The sequence below is a fragment of the Mytilus edulis genome, chromosome 10 (genome assembly GCF_963676685.1).
Source record: "Mytilus edulis chromosome 10, xbMytEdul2.2, whole genome shotgun sequence".
In the NCBI taxonomy this organism is placed as follows: Eukaryota; Metazoa; Mollusca; class Bivalvia; order Mytilida; family Mytilidae; genus Mytilus; species Mytilus edulis.
In genome coordinates, this window is record NC_092353.1 from 48,586,481 (window position 1) to 48,603,302 (window position 16,822).

At 33.2% G+C, this 16,822-nt stretch overlaps 1 protein-coding gene across 1 annotated transcript; it reads right to left on the reverse strand.

Moving 5' to 3' along the window:
• Positions 1 to 837: 837 nt before the first annotated feature.
• LOC139491349 (uncharacterized) lies at positions 838 to 16,204 on the reverse strand. The gene is made up of 2 exons (XM_071278980.1): positions 15,887 to 16,204; positions 838 to 6,019 (listed from the first exon to the last, which is right to left on the reverse strand). The coding sequence occupies exon 2, from the start codon at positions 5,958 to 5,960 to the stop codon at positions 1,179 to 1,181; it is 4,782 nt and encodes a 1,593-aa protein (XP_071135081.1). The 5' UTR covers positions 5,961 to 6,019; positions 15,887 to 16,204; the 3' UTR covers positions 838 to 1,178.
• Between the last annotated feature and the right edge of the window lie 618 nt (positions 16,205 to 16,822).

Consider the following 16,822-nt stretch of genomic DNA (forward strand, 5'->3'; position numbering starts at 1 on the left):
AGATGTTGCCATTACTTGGTGTCCGTCGTCGTTCGTCGTCCGTATGTTGTAAACTACTTCAAATATCGTCTTCCTGAAAACTACTGAACCTAACAAGAAATCACAGGAGCTTGATTTTTCTTAACTTTAGATATCAGTAACGTCGTCAGATCTGTAATTTTACCGATGGTAAACTATTCCAGATTTTGACATTTTGACTGAGTATAAATTGCATGGCGGTTGAGGGATCAATAGCAGAATATCATAATAGGTCTCCTCTTTGAGTTGATGCGAACCAATTCAATTCGAAGCATACTTTAGCTTAATCGATGATCCTTATGGCATTCAAATGAAAGCTTGTGTTTTATATTCTGTTTCGTCAAAAAATAATGGCCGCCATGGCTAAAAATAAAACATGGGGGTCAAATGCAATTTTTGGCTTACTGTGGATTTATTATTTTTCCGTTGAATGCCAATTTTCGTGGGTTACGTGGTTGCACTTAAATTACGAATTCAGATGTTCAATGAGTTAAAAAAAATGTTTAATAGGTTTTTGATGCAGAGATTGGCAAAACCATGAATTCAAATATCCACGAAAATGCAAGTTTTCATCGATCCACGAAAATTAATACCAACGAATAAATGAATCCACAGTATATCTCAAAAACTAAAGCATTTAGAGCAAATCTGACATTAAAAAAGAACTCTCAAAACGTGATCAAATGACATACATGTAGTTTTTAACAACTATAGGTCAACATACGGCCTTCAACAATGAGTAAAACCAGCATGGTCTTCTGAACATATGTTGGATAACACTTTTTACTAGAACCCATGGATCATAATTGAAGAAAAGTATTCGAGTTTTTCCCATCTTTACTAACAAAATAAGTTGTTAAAATAATGCTGAGATAAAGTCACAAATAAACATATCCATAAAAGACAATTGTGTCATTGAATGTTTTTCTGACATAAAAATCAATTTTGATAATTGATAAAAAAAAATGTAAAACATCGTTCAATCTTACTCAAACCAAACTTCCCATTTTTTTCGGTAACACAAGATAGTTGCTCCTACGGTAACATATCTCCTGCATAAGTATTTTTCTTGCGTTAAACAAATACAAGAACTATTTGAAGTAGTGACTTTTCTTTGATGAAATAATCGTATCAATTGTAACTGTGATATTAACAATAGTTTACTTGTCATCTTTTTCACTATCATTGTCATCTTCTAGACTGATCGTCTCCAAATTGCTTTCGGTTGAACATTTTAAATTCATTGTACGTGATTCTTGGAAGATATCCGTGATCAACCGATCAGTTAAGTCCTTGTGTGTACCTATATCATGCGCGGACAAGCGTTTACCTGTGCGATTGTCAGTCTCGTCATTAACTATTTCAATGTCTATATCTGAGCTATCAATTTGATTCTGATATGATGGCTCTCTTACTGTTTTTTTCTTCTTACGTTTATACGAAATTTTATTTAACATTCCGTTAAGACTGCTTTTAAATTCTATTAGCTTCGGGACAACTTTTTCAATTGTAAGATAGTGCTGCATGCTGTCGGAAAGTAGGTCCTTCCATTGCAAGTGTTGCATAATGCTTTCGGTATTAGAGGTCTTAACATTGGATATATCATCCGAAAAGTCTTCTCCAGAATAAGACGGAAGTGTGCAGTTCGCGTCATTTTTACACATTTCCTTATCATTTAAAGGATCTCTCTTTCGTTTTCTGGTTAGGGTGACAGATTGAACACTATTTCTACGTTTCTCTGCATGTATTGCTCTTGGTACGGTATGTTCTTTACTATTTGAAATTGCAGACAAATCCACGTGTTCATCTGAACATGAGGAATAGATGTTAGCAGCTGTTTCTACTGTTAAGTTGCGATCATCAACATCAGACACGTCTGACCAGGGACTCGTACTTCTTCTGTGGTATGTATACTTTGTAATTAAGGTAGTGGGGTCATTATCATCATTGTCGTTCCTCTTTTCACATTCTTCGCCTTTATCAAATTTCATCAAAATTTCGTCTTCTTCATCAGACGATTCTGATAAGATTACAGATGAATCATCCGATAAATTAAAAATTGAATCTGGTGGTTGCGTATTTGATTCATTTCGCAAAGATTCTATTTGGCGATCTTGTCTTAATTTCTCATTAACAATCGCCGATAAATTATCACTCTCTAATTCTGTAGCATTTATCAATATTGAATTATTCGCGATTTTGACTTGCCAGAATGCATTATCATTTGCATCCACTATTCGCGGAAACATCTGAATCAAGGCCTTGATATCTGTTGGTAGGGGTGTTTTCGTTTGCCCTGTTGAGTTATGAACCATATTTACGACCAAAGCTGTTTTTAATAACATCATAATCTCATGTGTCGAAATATCAAGATTTATCGATCCTTTTTTATCGCAATCATATATCTGGTTCAAATATTTATCCTTTTCGTCTCGTTCCATTTCTTGTTTGTAATGCTTAATTATCTTTCCTTTGGATATTTTATAGCAAAAATCGGATACTACTTTATCGCGGCATTGGTGCGTGCAAGCCTCTATTTTCTTTGTATATATCTTTCTTGTCTGTCGACACTTTCTTAATGTTCTTTCCTGACAGTTTGGTAAGGAATCCAGGACAACTAAACATGGAGCACTTAGTTTTGGGTCTGTAAATTCTTTACGATTACTAATGCCAAACAATTTCATTTTTCGTTTAAACTTATTCATAAAATATGAATGTTGTCTTTTCAAAAACCATTTACTATGTAAAAGGTCGTCTTTTGCCCTGTCAGTTTCATGAGATAATGAATACACTGATTCTACCACAATATTTAAGTCCGGGGACTCAACCTCAGACCCATCAAGTATAACATCGGAGGGCATCGGAGTCTTATACCTATCAGCACAACATCTCCTTAACCTTTCTAAAACAAGCGGGTTTGTTATTGTGTACTTTCGTTTCTTTCCTGGAATACGATTTAAAAAAGGCGTTTTCCGCATTCTCGTATTCCCTAAATATTTAGGACGCCTTAGATTTTTCCAATTTATCTTCGGTCGAGGCTCTTGTATACGATTTTTATTTGCCTTTTGTTGTGTTTCATAGTTTATCTGTTGCACAGTTCCCATTGTTTCGTCTACGCGTACTCTGCTTATACCTTCTATTGGTTTATACGGTCTCCCTGTATTCCCTAAATATTTTGAACGCCTCAGATTTTTCCAATTTATCTTTGGTCGTAACAGCTGTTCTTGTATACCATTATTTTTTATCTTTTGTAGTGTTTCGCAGTTTGTGTGTTGTGGAGTTCCCACTATTTCACATACGCTTAAATCGCCAATATTTTCTTCTGGTGTATTCGTGCCTGCTTTAAATAATGAAGATTGAGTGGAAGACTCTCGGACTGCAACATCATGTATAGTTGGGTTAACAGGTGAACGATTTACTACCATAACATCTGATGCCGTATTCAACCTTTGTTCAACTGCTATCTGTTGTAAATTTTCGTTAGAAATTGGTACAGTATTTGAGTGACTTGACGATACTGGAAATGGTATACTGCCTAGAGGTAACGGTGTTAAAGATGTTGCGAATGGTACGGACTCAAGCGGAACAATCAATGGAATATACGTAATCGGCTGCATTGTTGTTAATGAATTGTCAGGTATCACACTACATGATTGGTTTTGGTCCATAAGAACTATGCAATTCTGAAGTGAGCTGTGTGATAAAGCAGACGGTAAAAATGGTAATGGAGACTGATTTGCATCTTGGTTTGCAGTGTGTTTGTCTATATTGGCCTGCTGGAAAGGATTGTTTATTGGACTCAACAAGTTAGTTGCAGGTGCTTCTGGTAAATTTTGAATAGGTAGAGTTGTTTTGTTAGCATTAGCTGGTGCATTTTCGGGCAAGATATTTGAACCTGGTTTAGGAAGTATACTCACGAGGACTTTCTTTTTATAATCAGGTATCCGAGGTGGTAAGTTTACAAATTCTGAACGAGCAATTTGTAAATCCTTTCTTTTATTTTTGTCTCCAATATCCTTCTTTAATGTTTTATTTTCGACATATAAAATTCGATTGCTTTTAAATTTGTTTGATCCTATATCATTTTGTTGTACTATTCTAGGAGTATCGTGATCAAAACTTTCTGAGTACATTTCGATTCGTTCGGGAGACGGTACGAAAGAATCCGATGAAGTGGGTTGACTCACTTCTTGGTTGACAGCATGTATATTGCCGTTGTCTAATAAAACCTGTTTAGTTATTTCCAAACGATTTTGTAAATTCCGTTTTTCTACTTTCGTGATTAGATTGAAATATTTCGATCTTAAATCCTTATTTTGATATATCAATGGAGTATCATGATCAGAACTTTCTGAGTACATTGCGGTTCGTTCATGGCATGGGACAGAAGAATACGATGAAGTTTGTTGGCTCACTGCTTTGTTGTTAGCCCTTTTATTAGCATTGGCCAATACTGCCTCATTAGTTTTTTGGTCATTTTGACTTTTTCCTAAACCATTTTGTAGTGGCCGTTGTTCTACTTTCGTGATTGGTTTAGGGCCTTTTGATCTTATATCATTGTGTTGTACTATACTTGGAGTATCACGATCAAAACTTTTTGAGTACATTTCGATTCGTGCATGACATGGAAAAGAAGAATCCGATGACATTTGTGTGCTCATTTCTTGGTTGACAGCACTTCTACTCACGTTATCCAACAATACCTTATTAGTCATTTGGTCATTTTGAACTATTGCTATACCTTTTTGTAAAATCTGTTGTTCTACTTTCGTCATTGGTTTGAAACCTTTTGATCTCATATCATTTTGTTGTACTATCCTTGGAGTGGCATGATCGAAACTTTCTGAGTACAGCACAATTCCTTCAGGGACAAAAGGATCCGATGCAGTTTGTTGGTTCACTTCTTGATTGACAGCCCCTCTATTAGCTTTATCTATTAATAAACTATCAGTTTCCCGGTAATTTTGAACTTTTCCTAAACCACCTGGAAAAATCCGTTGATCTTCTTTCGTGATTGCTTTTATTTTCATTGGGGCAAAACTACCCTTCGGTACCTTTGTTTGAGTTGGTTCCGATATGTTTTTATAAATTATATTGACTTTCCGTCGATGTTTAAGAATTGACGGCAGTGCCTTTTCTGACAAGAGCTTCTCAGTTGTATTTTTCAAAGTTTCCGAAGTACATTTGTCAGGTGTCGACGATATTTTATCGGACCCTTTAAAACTGCTTTCATTATTTCCTGTGTTTTCCTTAATCAAATATTGTGCACTTGTACTTTTTGGAGGGTTTTGTTTTAAATTTGTCCGTCTATTTTTCAAAATGTCCGATGCTGATGTTACATTTTCTTTCTGTTTTGTTTCATGGCTGATCTCATTTTTATTCACTTTGTGTCCAATGAGCTCTGATGATTCCTTCACAATATTGCATGACATTTCTGATTTGTCGACCTCCCAAAACTCCAGAAATACGTTAGATGTTGAACCAGTGGAATTTTCGTTTTGCCCATCAACTCCAGATACGGAAAGATCCTGAAACGAATCTGTCGTTTTCGTATCAGTTTGTGTATCATCAGTAGATTTTTTTGCTGCATTTGTATTTGAAATTTTGTCAATTTTAATGTTTTGATCATTGTTAAAGATGCTCTCCTGTTCTAGATTTCTACACATAGCATCACTATTTTGTTCAGTTTTGATTTTGATTTTAACCATATCTTCTTGATTAAAATAATTACCAGTAGTTATTGATAATTTAGATGCATTGTTTAATATATCGTTAGATCGCGCGAGATTACGTGCATCATGATGAGAAAAAAGATGCAAAGGTCTTATTATCTCACTATTTGAATTATTGGTCAATTCTGAAGTAATGCCATGTCCTAAATCGTAACTATGATCGACAGTTTCTTCTTTTATATTGATTGCATTTCCGTTTATTGAATCCATGTTTAAGTCCTTTTTTATTCCAACTCTGTATCTTTCCAATGCCAAAGATGTCTTTTCACCTGAAATGTTAAGAGCACATCAGTTAACGCATAGATTTAAGGGCATATGATACAGTTTTAGTCCAATTATGATATTTTTTTAGCAAAGTTTTAATTCCCCGATAGTATCACCAGCCCATTAGTCATCACTTCTGTGTTGACTTGAGTTATCATTGATATGTTCATAATTATAAATTGACTGTTAACAATAGTTATCAAAGGTAACAAACAATATTTTTTGAAATACGAAGGCTTTTCTACCTGAGGAATAGATTACCTTAGCTGTATTTTGGCAAGACTTTTAGGAATTTTTGGTCCTCAATGCTCTTCAACTTCGAACTTTATTTGGCCTTTTTAACATTTTTTTTATTTGAGCGTCACTGATGAGTCTTTTGTAGACGAAACGCGTGTTTTGGCGTAAATATAAAATTTCAATCCTGGTATCTATTATGAGTTTATTTGCATACAAGCTATTCTTCAGCAATTCAAATATGTAATAAAAATATATACCTTCATGTGCTACTTATAAGATAAAGGGCAATCTATACAGTTACAGAGGAGGTTATGACGTTCCTAACGTAAATTGTGTTATTTTCGCGACGTCAAACTATGATTTATAGGGAAAAGATTCAGTTTTCGACTGATTTTTCTCATTCAAACTTATCTTACTTAAAAACGAGTTCATGGAGCCCTCTTTTTTAAAATGCCATTTGATTTGATTATGTAAGAAGATAATGTGAGTCAGTTTTCATGAAAACGTTAATAGTGCAATTTTTCTAAAGATAAATATATACAGCAAAAAATGACGGGTTTTTTTTCGTGAACATTTGAAAAATATGAGTTTTTTGAAAAAATAATTGCACAGATTTAAAGGACATTTTTATAAAACAGAATTTGCAAATAATTTAACAAAAAATAGCTTATGATTATCTTTTAAAACCAAAAAATGTTATGTATTTTAGTCAGGAAAAACACGTCAACAAATCCGAATTTTTAGAAAATATATAAAATTTGGACCTGATTTAATCAGGCAAAAATTGGTTACACTAAAGACATGAAAGTGGACCTGAAAAGACCTGAAAAGACCTGAAAAGACCTGAAAATATACGATTAAAATTATTCAAATTGCAATAACTTTTTTTATTGTTGGATGGAGTTTCTTCAAATTGGAATTCTATTAATTGTTAATATCCATATTTAATTAGAATTTAAATGTTTTAAATTAAAAGGAAATTTTTTATGCTAAAAGTTGGACCTGAACGGAGAAATGAAAAGACCTGAAGGGACCTGAAAATCTATGGTCGGACTAATTCTAACTTCAATAACTTTTTTTAATATTCAGTGGATTTCTTTCAACTTTTGATTTTGTGAAACAAAGGGTTCAATGTAATGATAATTTAAAAGAAAAATATTGAAAAAATATCGTTGGTGTGTCAAAACTCGGACTTGAACGGAAAATTAAAAATCTGAATGAGCCTAAAATTCCGCTAATATTTTTTTTAAACGAAAAATAATAAACATAGACCAATGATTTTTCTAACTATCCAATTCATTGCAAAGACGAAAAATATGGTTGTTAACATGTTCGATGTCATTTTGCCTCTTGTGGAGATTTGTCTCTATGGTCTCAATGGGATCACACCCCATCTTCCTTGTAATTTTTAATTGACAGAAGAGAATAAAGAATAAAATTGTTTATTATAGTGTCAAATATTGATTGAAACAAGGCATTCACACAATATTCCTATACACACAAACAACAATCAATATCCAGCCAAAAAATTACTTATGAGACACTGATCCTTAAAACCAAAACATATACAAAAATATACTATTTAAACTTGTAAATAATCTCATAAAAGTTATATTCAAAATGGGACAAGTAGCTTAAGATATAAATAATTCTTAAGTTAAAAAAGATATACATGTATGTTAACTATGAAATATGAAATACTATAAAATTGAGTAAAAATCTATAAATAAATGCATAGTTCGTGTAACAAGATATGGTGATAATCCAATTAAAAGATTAAAGTGAAATGTTTATTTAGACTAATGATCCAATTATCACCTAATATCAATACAGGGTTTGAATTAAAAGCGGCACACGTTCACGCAATTAAAACATTCCAATCGACGATCCGTACACGTCTTTAAATTACATATAGTTTACAAGGGAAGCAATACTATTATTTTCATTTTTAAGTTTAAGACCTGCTTTAATATATATTAATGCAGTTTAAACAAGTTGAATTAGTTTGAACAGAGATATATTATATGTCTCTGGTTTGAATAATTTGAACGGGCAATCTTCTTTTTTTTCATCATCAAAAAGGTATTTTGTATTCAAATATGTTCCTGTATAAATATAATGTCCGATTCAGTCGTTCTCTTCAATAGACTTTTGTCTAAAATGAAAACAAATAGAAAAAACAATGTTGTGCGAGTTTAAATACATCTAGGTAGTCCCCTATGATCCATTCATGTCTTTTATTTCCCCGACAAGGTCTGAATTTTGTAACTCAACCATTATTTTTTTAAATTTCGATAAAATTCTTTATCATTTTAATGATATATTTTACCTTTCCGATATAAACAAAATTCTTATTTCAAGGAGATTGATTGAAAACAGTTAAAGAACTTCAATAAATCTGACCACAGTCTTTTCAAGCAAATTTATGTTATTCAATTTTCCGTTCAGGTCCGAGTTTTGACACCTCAACGATATTTTTTCAATATTTTTTTTTAATATTATCATTATACTGAACTTTTTGTTTCACAAAATTTAAAGTTGAAAGATAACCATTGAGTCTTAAAAAAATTAATGAAGTTAGAATTAGTCCGACCATAGATTTTCAGGTCCCTTCAGGTCTTTTCATTTCTCCGTTCAGGTCCAACTTTTAGATTCAAAAAAATGTTTTTGATTAAAAATATTTAAGATTTTAATGAAATATGGATATTTACAATTAATAAACTTCCAACTTGAAGAAATTCCATCCAATAATTAAAAAGTTATTGCAATTTGAAAAATTTTAGTCGTAGACTTTCAGGTCTTTTCAGGTCTTTTCAGGTCCACTTTCAGGTCTTTAGTGTAACCCGGCAAAAAACGACTATATGCAAATTGTCAGCAAAATTTCAATATGGGATCAAAACTGTATCGTATGCCCTTAAAGGGGTCAAACTTTTAGCCTTTTCCTCAAAATTTAGGGTTTTTTTTACCTTTATATCCTTTGGACACACTTTTTTACACTTAGTTTCAACAGATAAACACAAGCGGATATATATTGTAGGAACATTATACAAAATTTTCTTTATATAATATGCTCTTAATATGTTCAACAGTTCTTTGGAAATATTCAGTTCTTAACAAAACTTAAGGATTGTAGGAAAAACACTGCACTTTTTGAGATGTATTTATCAAATAAAAAAGAATTTCAATGTTGGCTTTTTCATTAAAATTGGTACAAATAATCTTCATATGTAATCAAACCTAAAGCCATTTTAAAAAGAGGGGTCTGTGTACTCTTTTTCAAGTTGAATCAGTATAATAAACTCATCATAGATACCAGGACTAAATTTTGTATATACGCCAGACACGCGTTTCGTCTACAATTAAGAGACTCATCAGTGACGCTCAAATCAAAAAAAGTTAAAAACGCCAATTTAATTTTGGATGTAACGCGTATTCTGATTTGCTGCCGTCGTTTTGTTTATCAGCTCATAGACATAATTTAGTCATGTGACCGTGACGTCATTAACGTTTTTTCATGGTTTACTCTGGTTTAAAAATGGAATTTAGAATTAAATTATAAGCAATAACTGTAATATTGTATCTGTCTATTCGAAAAAAATTCAAACATAAAAACAAATAGGGTGCGAACTTTAAAATAACACGCTATTCGGTTTATTCAGTGTGCACCACATTTTTATGTTATTTCTTCATAGACAGTAAATATATACTGAGTGCCAATGAAAACGCAACACTTTTGTTTTTCCAAAAAATCTTATCATTTTTATTTTATTTATATTAGAACTTTGTATAGTTGGTTGAAAATGACTTTTAAGAAAATTTTCGACAACTTTACGGTTGAGTGATTTTTGGAACAAATGCGAAGTAAGGGTTATTTTGAACGAACAAAAACCGAGTTCACCGCTTTTCAACATACGCACCATTTTCACAATTTTGTCATTTAAAGCTTGGCTAATGTCATGAATTTTCCCGCCCTGATTGTTAGGAAACTGCAATAAACATCTGAGTAAATGCCAGGACTTTCCGACAACCAGCGACATGCAGTTTTGGGCATAATCCAATGAAGCCTTTCACAGCATACAATTACGAGAAGACTGAAGTTGTAGCCTCTACAACAACCCAAATCATCCACAAATTCAACCAAAATGGATCATTAAACGATAAGCCACATCCCAGGGTACAAAAAGCAAGAAACGCTCAGCAAGACCGATACATTTGGTCTTTCACATATCCGATATCGACTATGATGGCTGTCCAAATGTCAAAGAGTTCAATGGTGGTCACGGTAGAACCTTTGGAGCAATTCAGTTGAAAGCACCATTTGCGCAGAAATTGTTTAAGAGCACCACAGTCTTTCCTTAGTGACATTTAAACGGCCGTCTGGCGTAAATATCGAATTATGTAGACCAAAAATCATTCATTATGTACAAAAAACGTCAATGGAGGTTACGTAGACATTTGGCACCCGCATTGGCTAAAAGTCATGCTTTTCGCCGGATTTTGGTCCGATCGACCAAATTTTGCATCAGATTTGACATGTTTTAGACGATGAAAACCACCTCCAATATCATAATGTCAGCTTGAGTTTGCTTTGCGGGACAAGTGGAATAACATTCATCGGGATCACATTAAACGTCCGGGATGATCAATTCCACGGCGCTGTCGAGATTGCGCCGCACCACGGGGTTGTAACATTTTTTGTTAGGACTGTTAGTTGATGATTCGACATTGGATGTTTCGTTTACCTATTGCGCCCGAAAGATGACAAATTAAACATTTTTGTTTGATATCGATCTATTGTTAAAATAGTTAATTTTCAAGAACAATTTATTTTGAGAGATTATCATTTCTTATATAAATTTTATTTTTGAAAAACCAAGTGTTGCGTTTTCATTGGCACTCAGTATATAACAGTCATTCCTTAAATAATCAGAGAAAAAAAATGTCGATAAATGAATATTTTCCCAATATGCCTCAGTATGACGTCGCGAAAATAACATTTTAACGTTAGCAACGGCATTACCTCCCCTGTAACTGTATCGTATGCCCTTAATGTATATGATGACGGAGAATTATTATGAACTATTGATAGTAAAGTATTTATTAAACAGAATGAATGAGCGATGAATATTAAATATCCAATACATTGCCAATTTATTTTTAATAGAAACTTTTTCATATTGGGATGTACCCGAGAAGGAGTGATATACTGTTGAACTATGTTTATATATGTGTGTAGTTCGTGGTGTTAAAAAAAAAGTAAAATAAAAAAAATACTGAACTCGGAGGAAAATCAAATCGGAATGTCCCTAATCATGGCAAAATCAAATGACAAAACACATAAAAACCGCAAGGACAACAACTGTCATATTCCTGACTTGGTACAGGCATTTTCAAATGTAGAAAATGGTGGATTAAACCTGGTTTTATAGCGCTAAACCTCCCACTTTGTTTGACAGCGTCAACAAATTCCGTTATATAACTACACTGATGCGTGAACTAAACAGACATAATAAAACAGGGTTTTCCGTTTAAATGGTTTAACACTAGTAATTTTGGGGCCCTTTATAGCTTTTTGTTCGGTGTGAGCCAAGGCTCCGTGTTGAAGGCCGTACATCGACCTATAATGGTGTACTTTTATAAATTTTTATTTGGATGGAGAGTTGTCTCATTGGCACACCACATCTTCCTATATCTGTAATAAATAAAATGGTCAAAATATGGGTACAACAGTCATCATCGTGTTACAATCTTAACAGAAACAATTTAACAAACACAAATGCATCTATTTTTTATTTATTCCCTTTGCATGTATACTAGACTACTGATGTTTCTGTTCGTTATTGTTTAATTAATGTCAATTAAACAGAAATAAAACATCTTCTGCTTATGCATAATACCAAAGGACAAGGTACGATAAGCCCCCGTTTTGACACCCCCCCCCCCCTTTTCACCCCATTTTCTCATTTTTCAAATTTTGTTTTGGAAAGCTTCTTATTATGTTGAAATATTCCCTTAGGTTTGAAGTTTGTTTGGATGACTTGTATTTTGGAACATAAAATTTAAAAAGTTGTAATTTTACTACATCAACAAAACGTTGTATTGTTATCTTATCTGACAGATAACAAAAAGAAAAAACAGAGCAATGAATAGATATCAGACAGTTAATACGGATGGCACTTCATAAATATACAAGAAAACACCACCGTTCTAAGGGAGCTACCATTTGATTTTTATGGGGGGGGGGGGGGGGGGGGGCTAGAATGAAAAATATTGTCCTGCATTTTTTTTATTTGTAATCTCTGTCCTGCCTTTTTATTTTTCACTCTATTCGGTCCTGCCTTTTTATTTTTTTAGTTTATCCTGACTTTTCTTTTACATAAATTGTTATCCAAACTGTGCCCCTCTACTTGCCGACTTGTTTCTTTATTATTATGAGGCTGACTTCATGCAGGAACTTCTTAGGAAGAAAGATAAGAAGTTAGCAATATCCTTTAACTCTACTTTCCGCTATGTAGATGACGTTCTTTCACTAAACAATTCAAAATTTGGTGACTATGTGGAACGCATCTATCCCATCGAATTGGAGATAAAGGATACTACAGATACAGTTAAGTCGGCTTCATATCTTGACTTACATCTAGAAATTGACAATGAGGGTCGGTTGAAAACAAAACTTTACGACAAAATGACAAAAGAGATGATTTCAGCTTTCCAATTGTGAACTTTCCATTTCTATGTAGCAACATTCCAGCAGCACCTGCATACGGGGTATATATCTCCCAATTGATACGATATTCCCGTGCTTGTATTTCCTATCATGATTTTCTTGATAGAGGGTTACTGCTCACAAGGAAGCTATGAAACCAAGAGTTCCAAATGGTGAAGTTGAAATCATCCCTTCGTAAATTTTACGGACGCCATCACGAGTTGGTTGACCGTTATGGAATAACCGTTTCACAAATGATATCGGATATGTTCCTTACGTCGTAACTACAATCCCCTTCCCTTTCATGAATGTGACCTACCGAATTAGACTATTTACCGGATTTGTAATCACATAAGCAACACGACGGGTGCCACATGTGGAGCAGGATCTGCTTACCCTTCCGGAGCACCTGAGATCACCCCTAGTTTTTGGTTGGGTTCGTGTTGTTTATTCTTTAGTTTTCTATGTTGTGTCATGTGTACTATTGTTTTTCTGTTTGTCTTTTTCATTTTGAGCCATGGCGTTGTCAGTTTGTTTTAGATTTATGAGTTTGACTGTCCCTTTGGTATCTTTCGTCCCTCTTTTATCCTGGCTTATTTTTTTGCAAAGTGTCTCATCCTGCCATTTTTTTTAATCAAAACTCCTGTCCTGCCTATTTTTTTCAAATTTCATCCTAGCCTCCCTATAAAAATCAAATGGTAGCTCCCTAATAGACGTATAGATAAACAATAATAGTGCATTGACTTGACATATCAACGATATAAAGATGAAGCTTAGCTTAGAAACGGGGAAATGCGAGGCTTTGTCGATCTTATTTCCCGTTTCGGGCCTCATCCTTATATCGTTGATATGTCAAGTCAATGCACTTTTATTGTCTTTATACTGCAATCTAAAAAAAACCATTTTCAATTGTTGTTTAATGTGTTAATGTTGTTTATTTGATTTAAATATTGTGAAAAATCCCCCTTAATAAGGCCTCATATCATGCAGGCGGAGAAACATACAACACGACCTGTTGAAACTCGAAATCGATGGTGAACGAATTCGTTTGAGTATGTACTAAAATATCAGCATTAAGCATAAAACATAATGATTTATAGGTTGCAAACAAAAAATTCTAACAAGTGAAATATTTTTTTCCAAAAATTGTAAAAGAAAAAAGTTTGAGTCGTTCCCCGCATCGTTGTATACATTGGAAACAAGAAAAGGTTGAAGAGGTCGTATGAATAATTTAATATAATTTCGGCAACTTCTATTTAAATATTCATGAGGAAAAGTGATATCGAGTCAGTGACTGTATATGACATTGAAGTATACAGTCAACGCGTTTTGACTGCTCAAATAGAACGAGTGCAGTATAAAAATGTATATACAAAAGTATTCGTCATATTTATTTGACGCTATATATGTCATGTAAACCTTTTTTTAAATATATAGTTAACTTTTGAATAAAAATTAAATGAAAATAAAATTCTCAAGATACGGAATCACTATTTATTCATTTGCTAATTTTTCATTAAGAAATGAATTATAAATAATTCTGCATGTGTTGTATTTTATTCTATGAAACTCCGACAATGAACATCCCAAATATTCTTAGGCACATGACAAAAGAAACGTAGATATAGAGCTATATTTGATGCATCCCGATAAAGAAAATCTTCATTGTTACTTGCAAATTGGGATTGCATGAAAGTAATGAAAAAAATAGTAAAAAAAATGCATGAAAACAACAGGTTTGTTTTTGTATTTATAAATGTAGCGTTTCTTTTGTCCAAAAAGACACTTAGTCATATTTTGATCAGCAATTTTGTCACGGAATGAAATTATATCCATGACCGGAAACTTACTTACACATGTTACATATTATTTTTTTTGTATCTGTATTCAACGGCTTTTGTGTATTTTGTAAACAGTGCAGTATGACCATTAAATTGATAAATTGTTAGAAATTATAGTGGTAAACTTTTGACAAATCGATAAAATTATAAGAAAGTTACGCACAGTCGTAAAATCCGTTACGAACAGCCGTTCTATTTTCATTCTTAAACTGAGTTACGTACAGCTCCTCGTTTTTTTTTAAAAGTCGTATAAAACCATTTTATCTCCAGAAAACCTGATATTCGTGTTGTTCTATATATCACACAGACATGCAATAATGTTCTCTTTCAACAATGCTTTCGATCAAAAGTATTTGGAAAATATAAAATCTTACCGATACGGCCATCTGCCATATTGGGCAGTACGGACAGCCGCTTTCCCTGTGCAGATATGTGATAGTTATTTGCAAAAGTGTATATTGTTATATTACAATGTAATACAGGGTACGAAATTAGCAGGGGCCCACAGGCCAATGGCCCCTAAAATTTGGTGTGGGCTACTGAAATTTCTGCTATTCTTGTATATAGGACTATATATGGACTACAAAATTTAAGCTGTGGGCTACCATTGCCAAAGTCTTAAAGTTCTATCCCTGTAAATATATACCTTAATTATCACCGTTTTAAACTTTATAATCGCTATTTTTTTCTTGTCTTTCTTATTACAGGCCTAGGACATCACAAAGCTTCCCTTACAATGTTGACGTCACAATAGAAAATAACTGACGCCACAATGGAAAAGCGACTGTTGAATGACGTCAATAGTTCAAGCGCTGCATATATCCAAATACCTTTTAGCTGTTTATAAACTTATAAAACTTAGCTAAGTATTTCATTTGTCGTGTACGTGTAATTCTATGCAACATATGCTCATATATGTCTTAATATAAAAGTTGTGTACTGTACCAGGTGTTGTAAAGTTGTTAGAGTATGACATTGTTTACCTAGTGCGCCTTACGATTCGTTTAACATGTTTAAAGATTTCATAAAATCTATAATTGTTAATCATTCAACCTACTTATGTTCTAAGGAAAACAAACAAAACTTACCTATATCAAGCAATTGTAAACCTTTCTGTCCCTTTATTCTGTCCTCGCTAAGCTGCTAAGAGTACATGACTCCATTTTTGATCATTTTGAAACAAAGACGATCGTGGTCATTTATACGTTTGTTTACAGCAGTTTCGAACGCGGAGAATAAATCAGTTAACTGTTTCATAGTTTACCGCATGTTTACTTTAATTTTGTTTATATAATATATGATTAATTATAAAACATAAGTGGTTTTTTTTTTAAATTTCTATCGTATTATAAAGTTTATACAATGTTGAAGAATCAAAATAAACCACGTTCATGTACATATTATGCACTTGTGATGAATCGTCAATAATGAACTGGGTTTTTTTCATTGGAAGATATTTTTAACCTGCAGTGAGGTGTTTCCGTGGCGGGTTATTCAAACTAAATAATCGATATAGGTATATTGCAATTTTGTTTTATCTAACTTAGAAACAGAAAATTCAATTGCAATTGAATCGTCCTTTTTAGCTCACCTGGACTAATCATTTGGAGTCCGTCGTCCGTCGTTCACTTTTACAAAAATCGTCTCCTGAAACTACTGAGTCAAATCTGAGATTACTATAACACAGTGTTATAGTAGTCTCAGGTCAAATTTAACCAAACTTGGCCACAATCATCATTGGGGTATCTTGTTTTTAAAAATGTTTCCGATGACCCGGGAACCCAACCAAGATGGCAACCATGGCTAAAAATAGAGCATAGGAGTAAAATGTAGATGTTGGCTTATAATATCTCCGAAACCAAAGCATTTAGAGCAAAGCGTTTGGTGTCAAATTGTTTATCAGGTCAAGATCTGTCTGCCCCTGAAATGATTTTCAGACGAATAAGACAAGACCTTTTTGAGTTGCTGCCCCTGAATTGGTATTTTAAAGGAAATTTTGCAGTTTTTGGTTATTATCTTGAATA

What these genes read in the sequence shown, in the direction of transcription:
- LOC139491349 (XM_071278980.1), bottom strand. Translation starts at nt 5,960, where the DNA reads ATGGATTCAATAAACGGAAATGCAATCAATATAAAAGAAGAAACTGTC.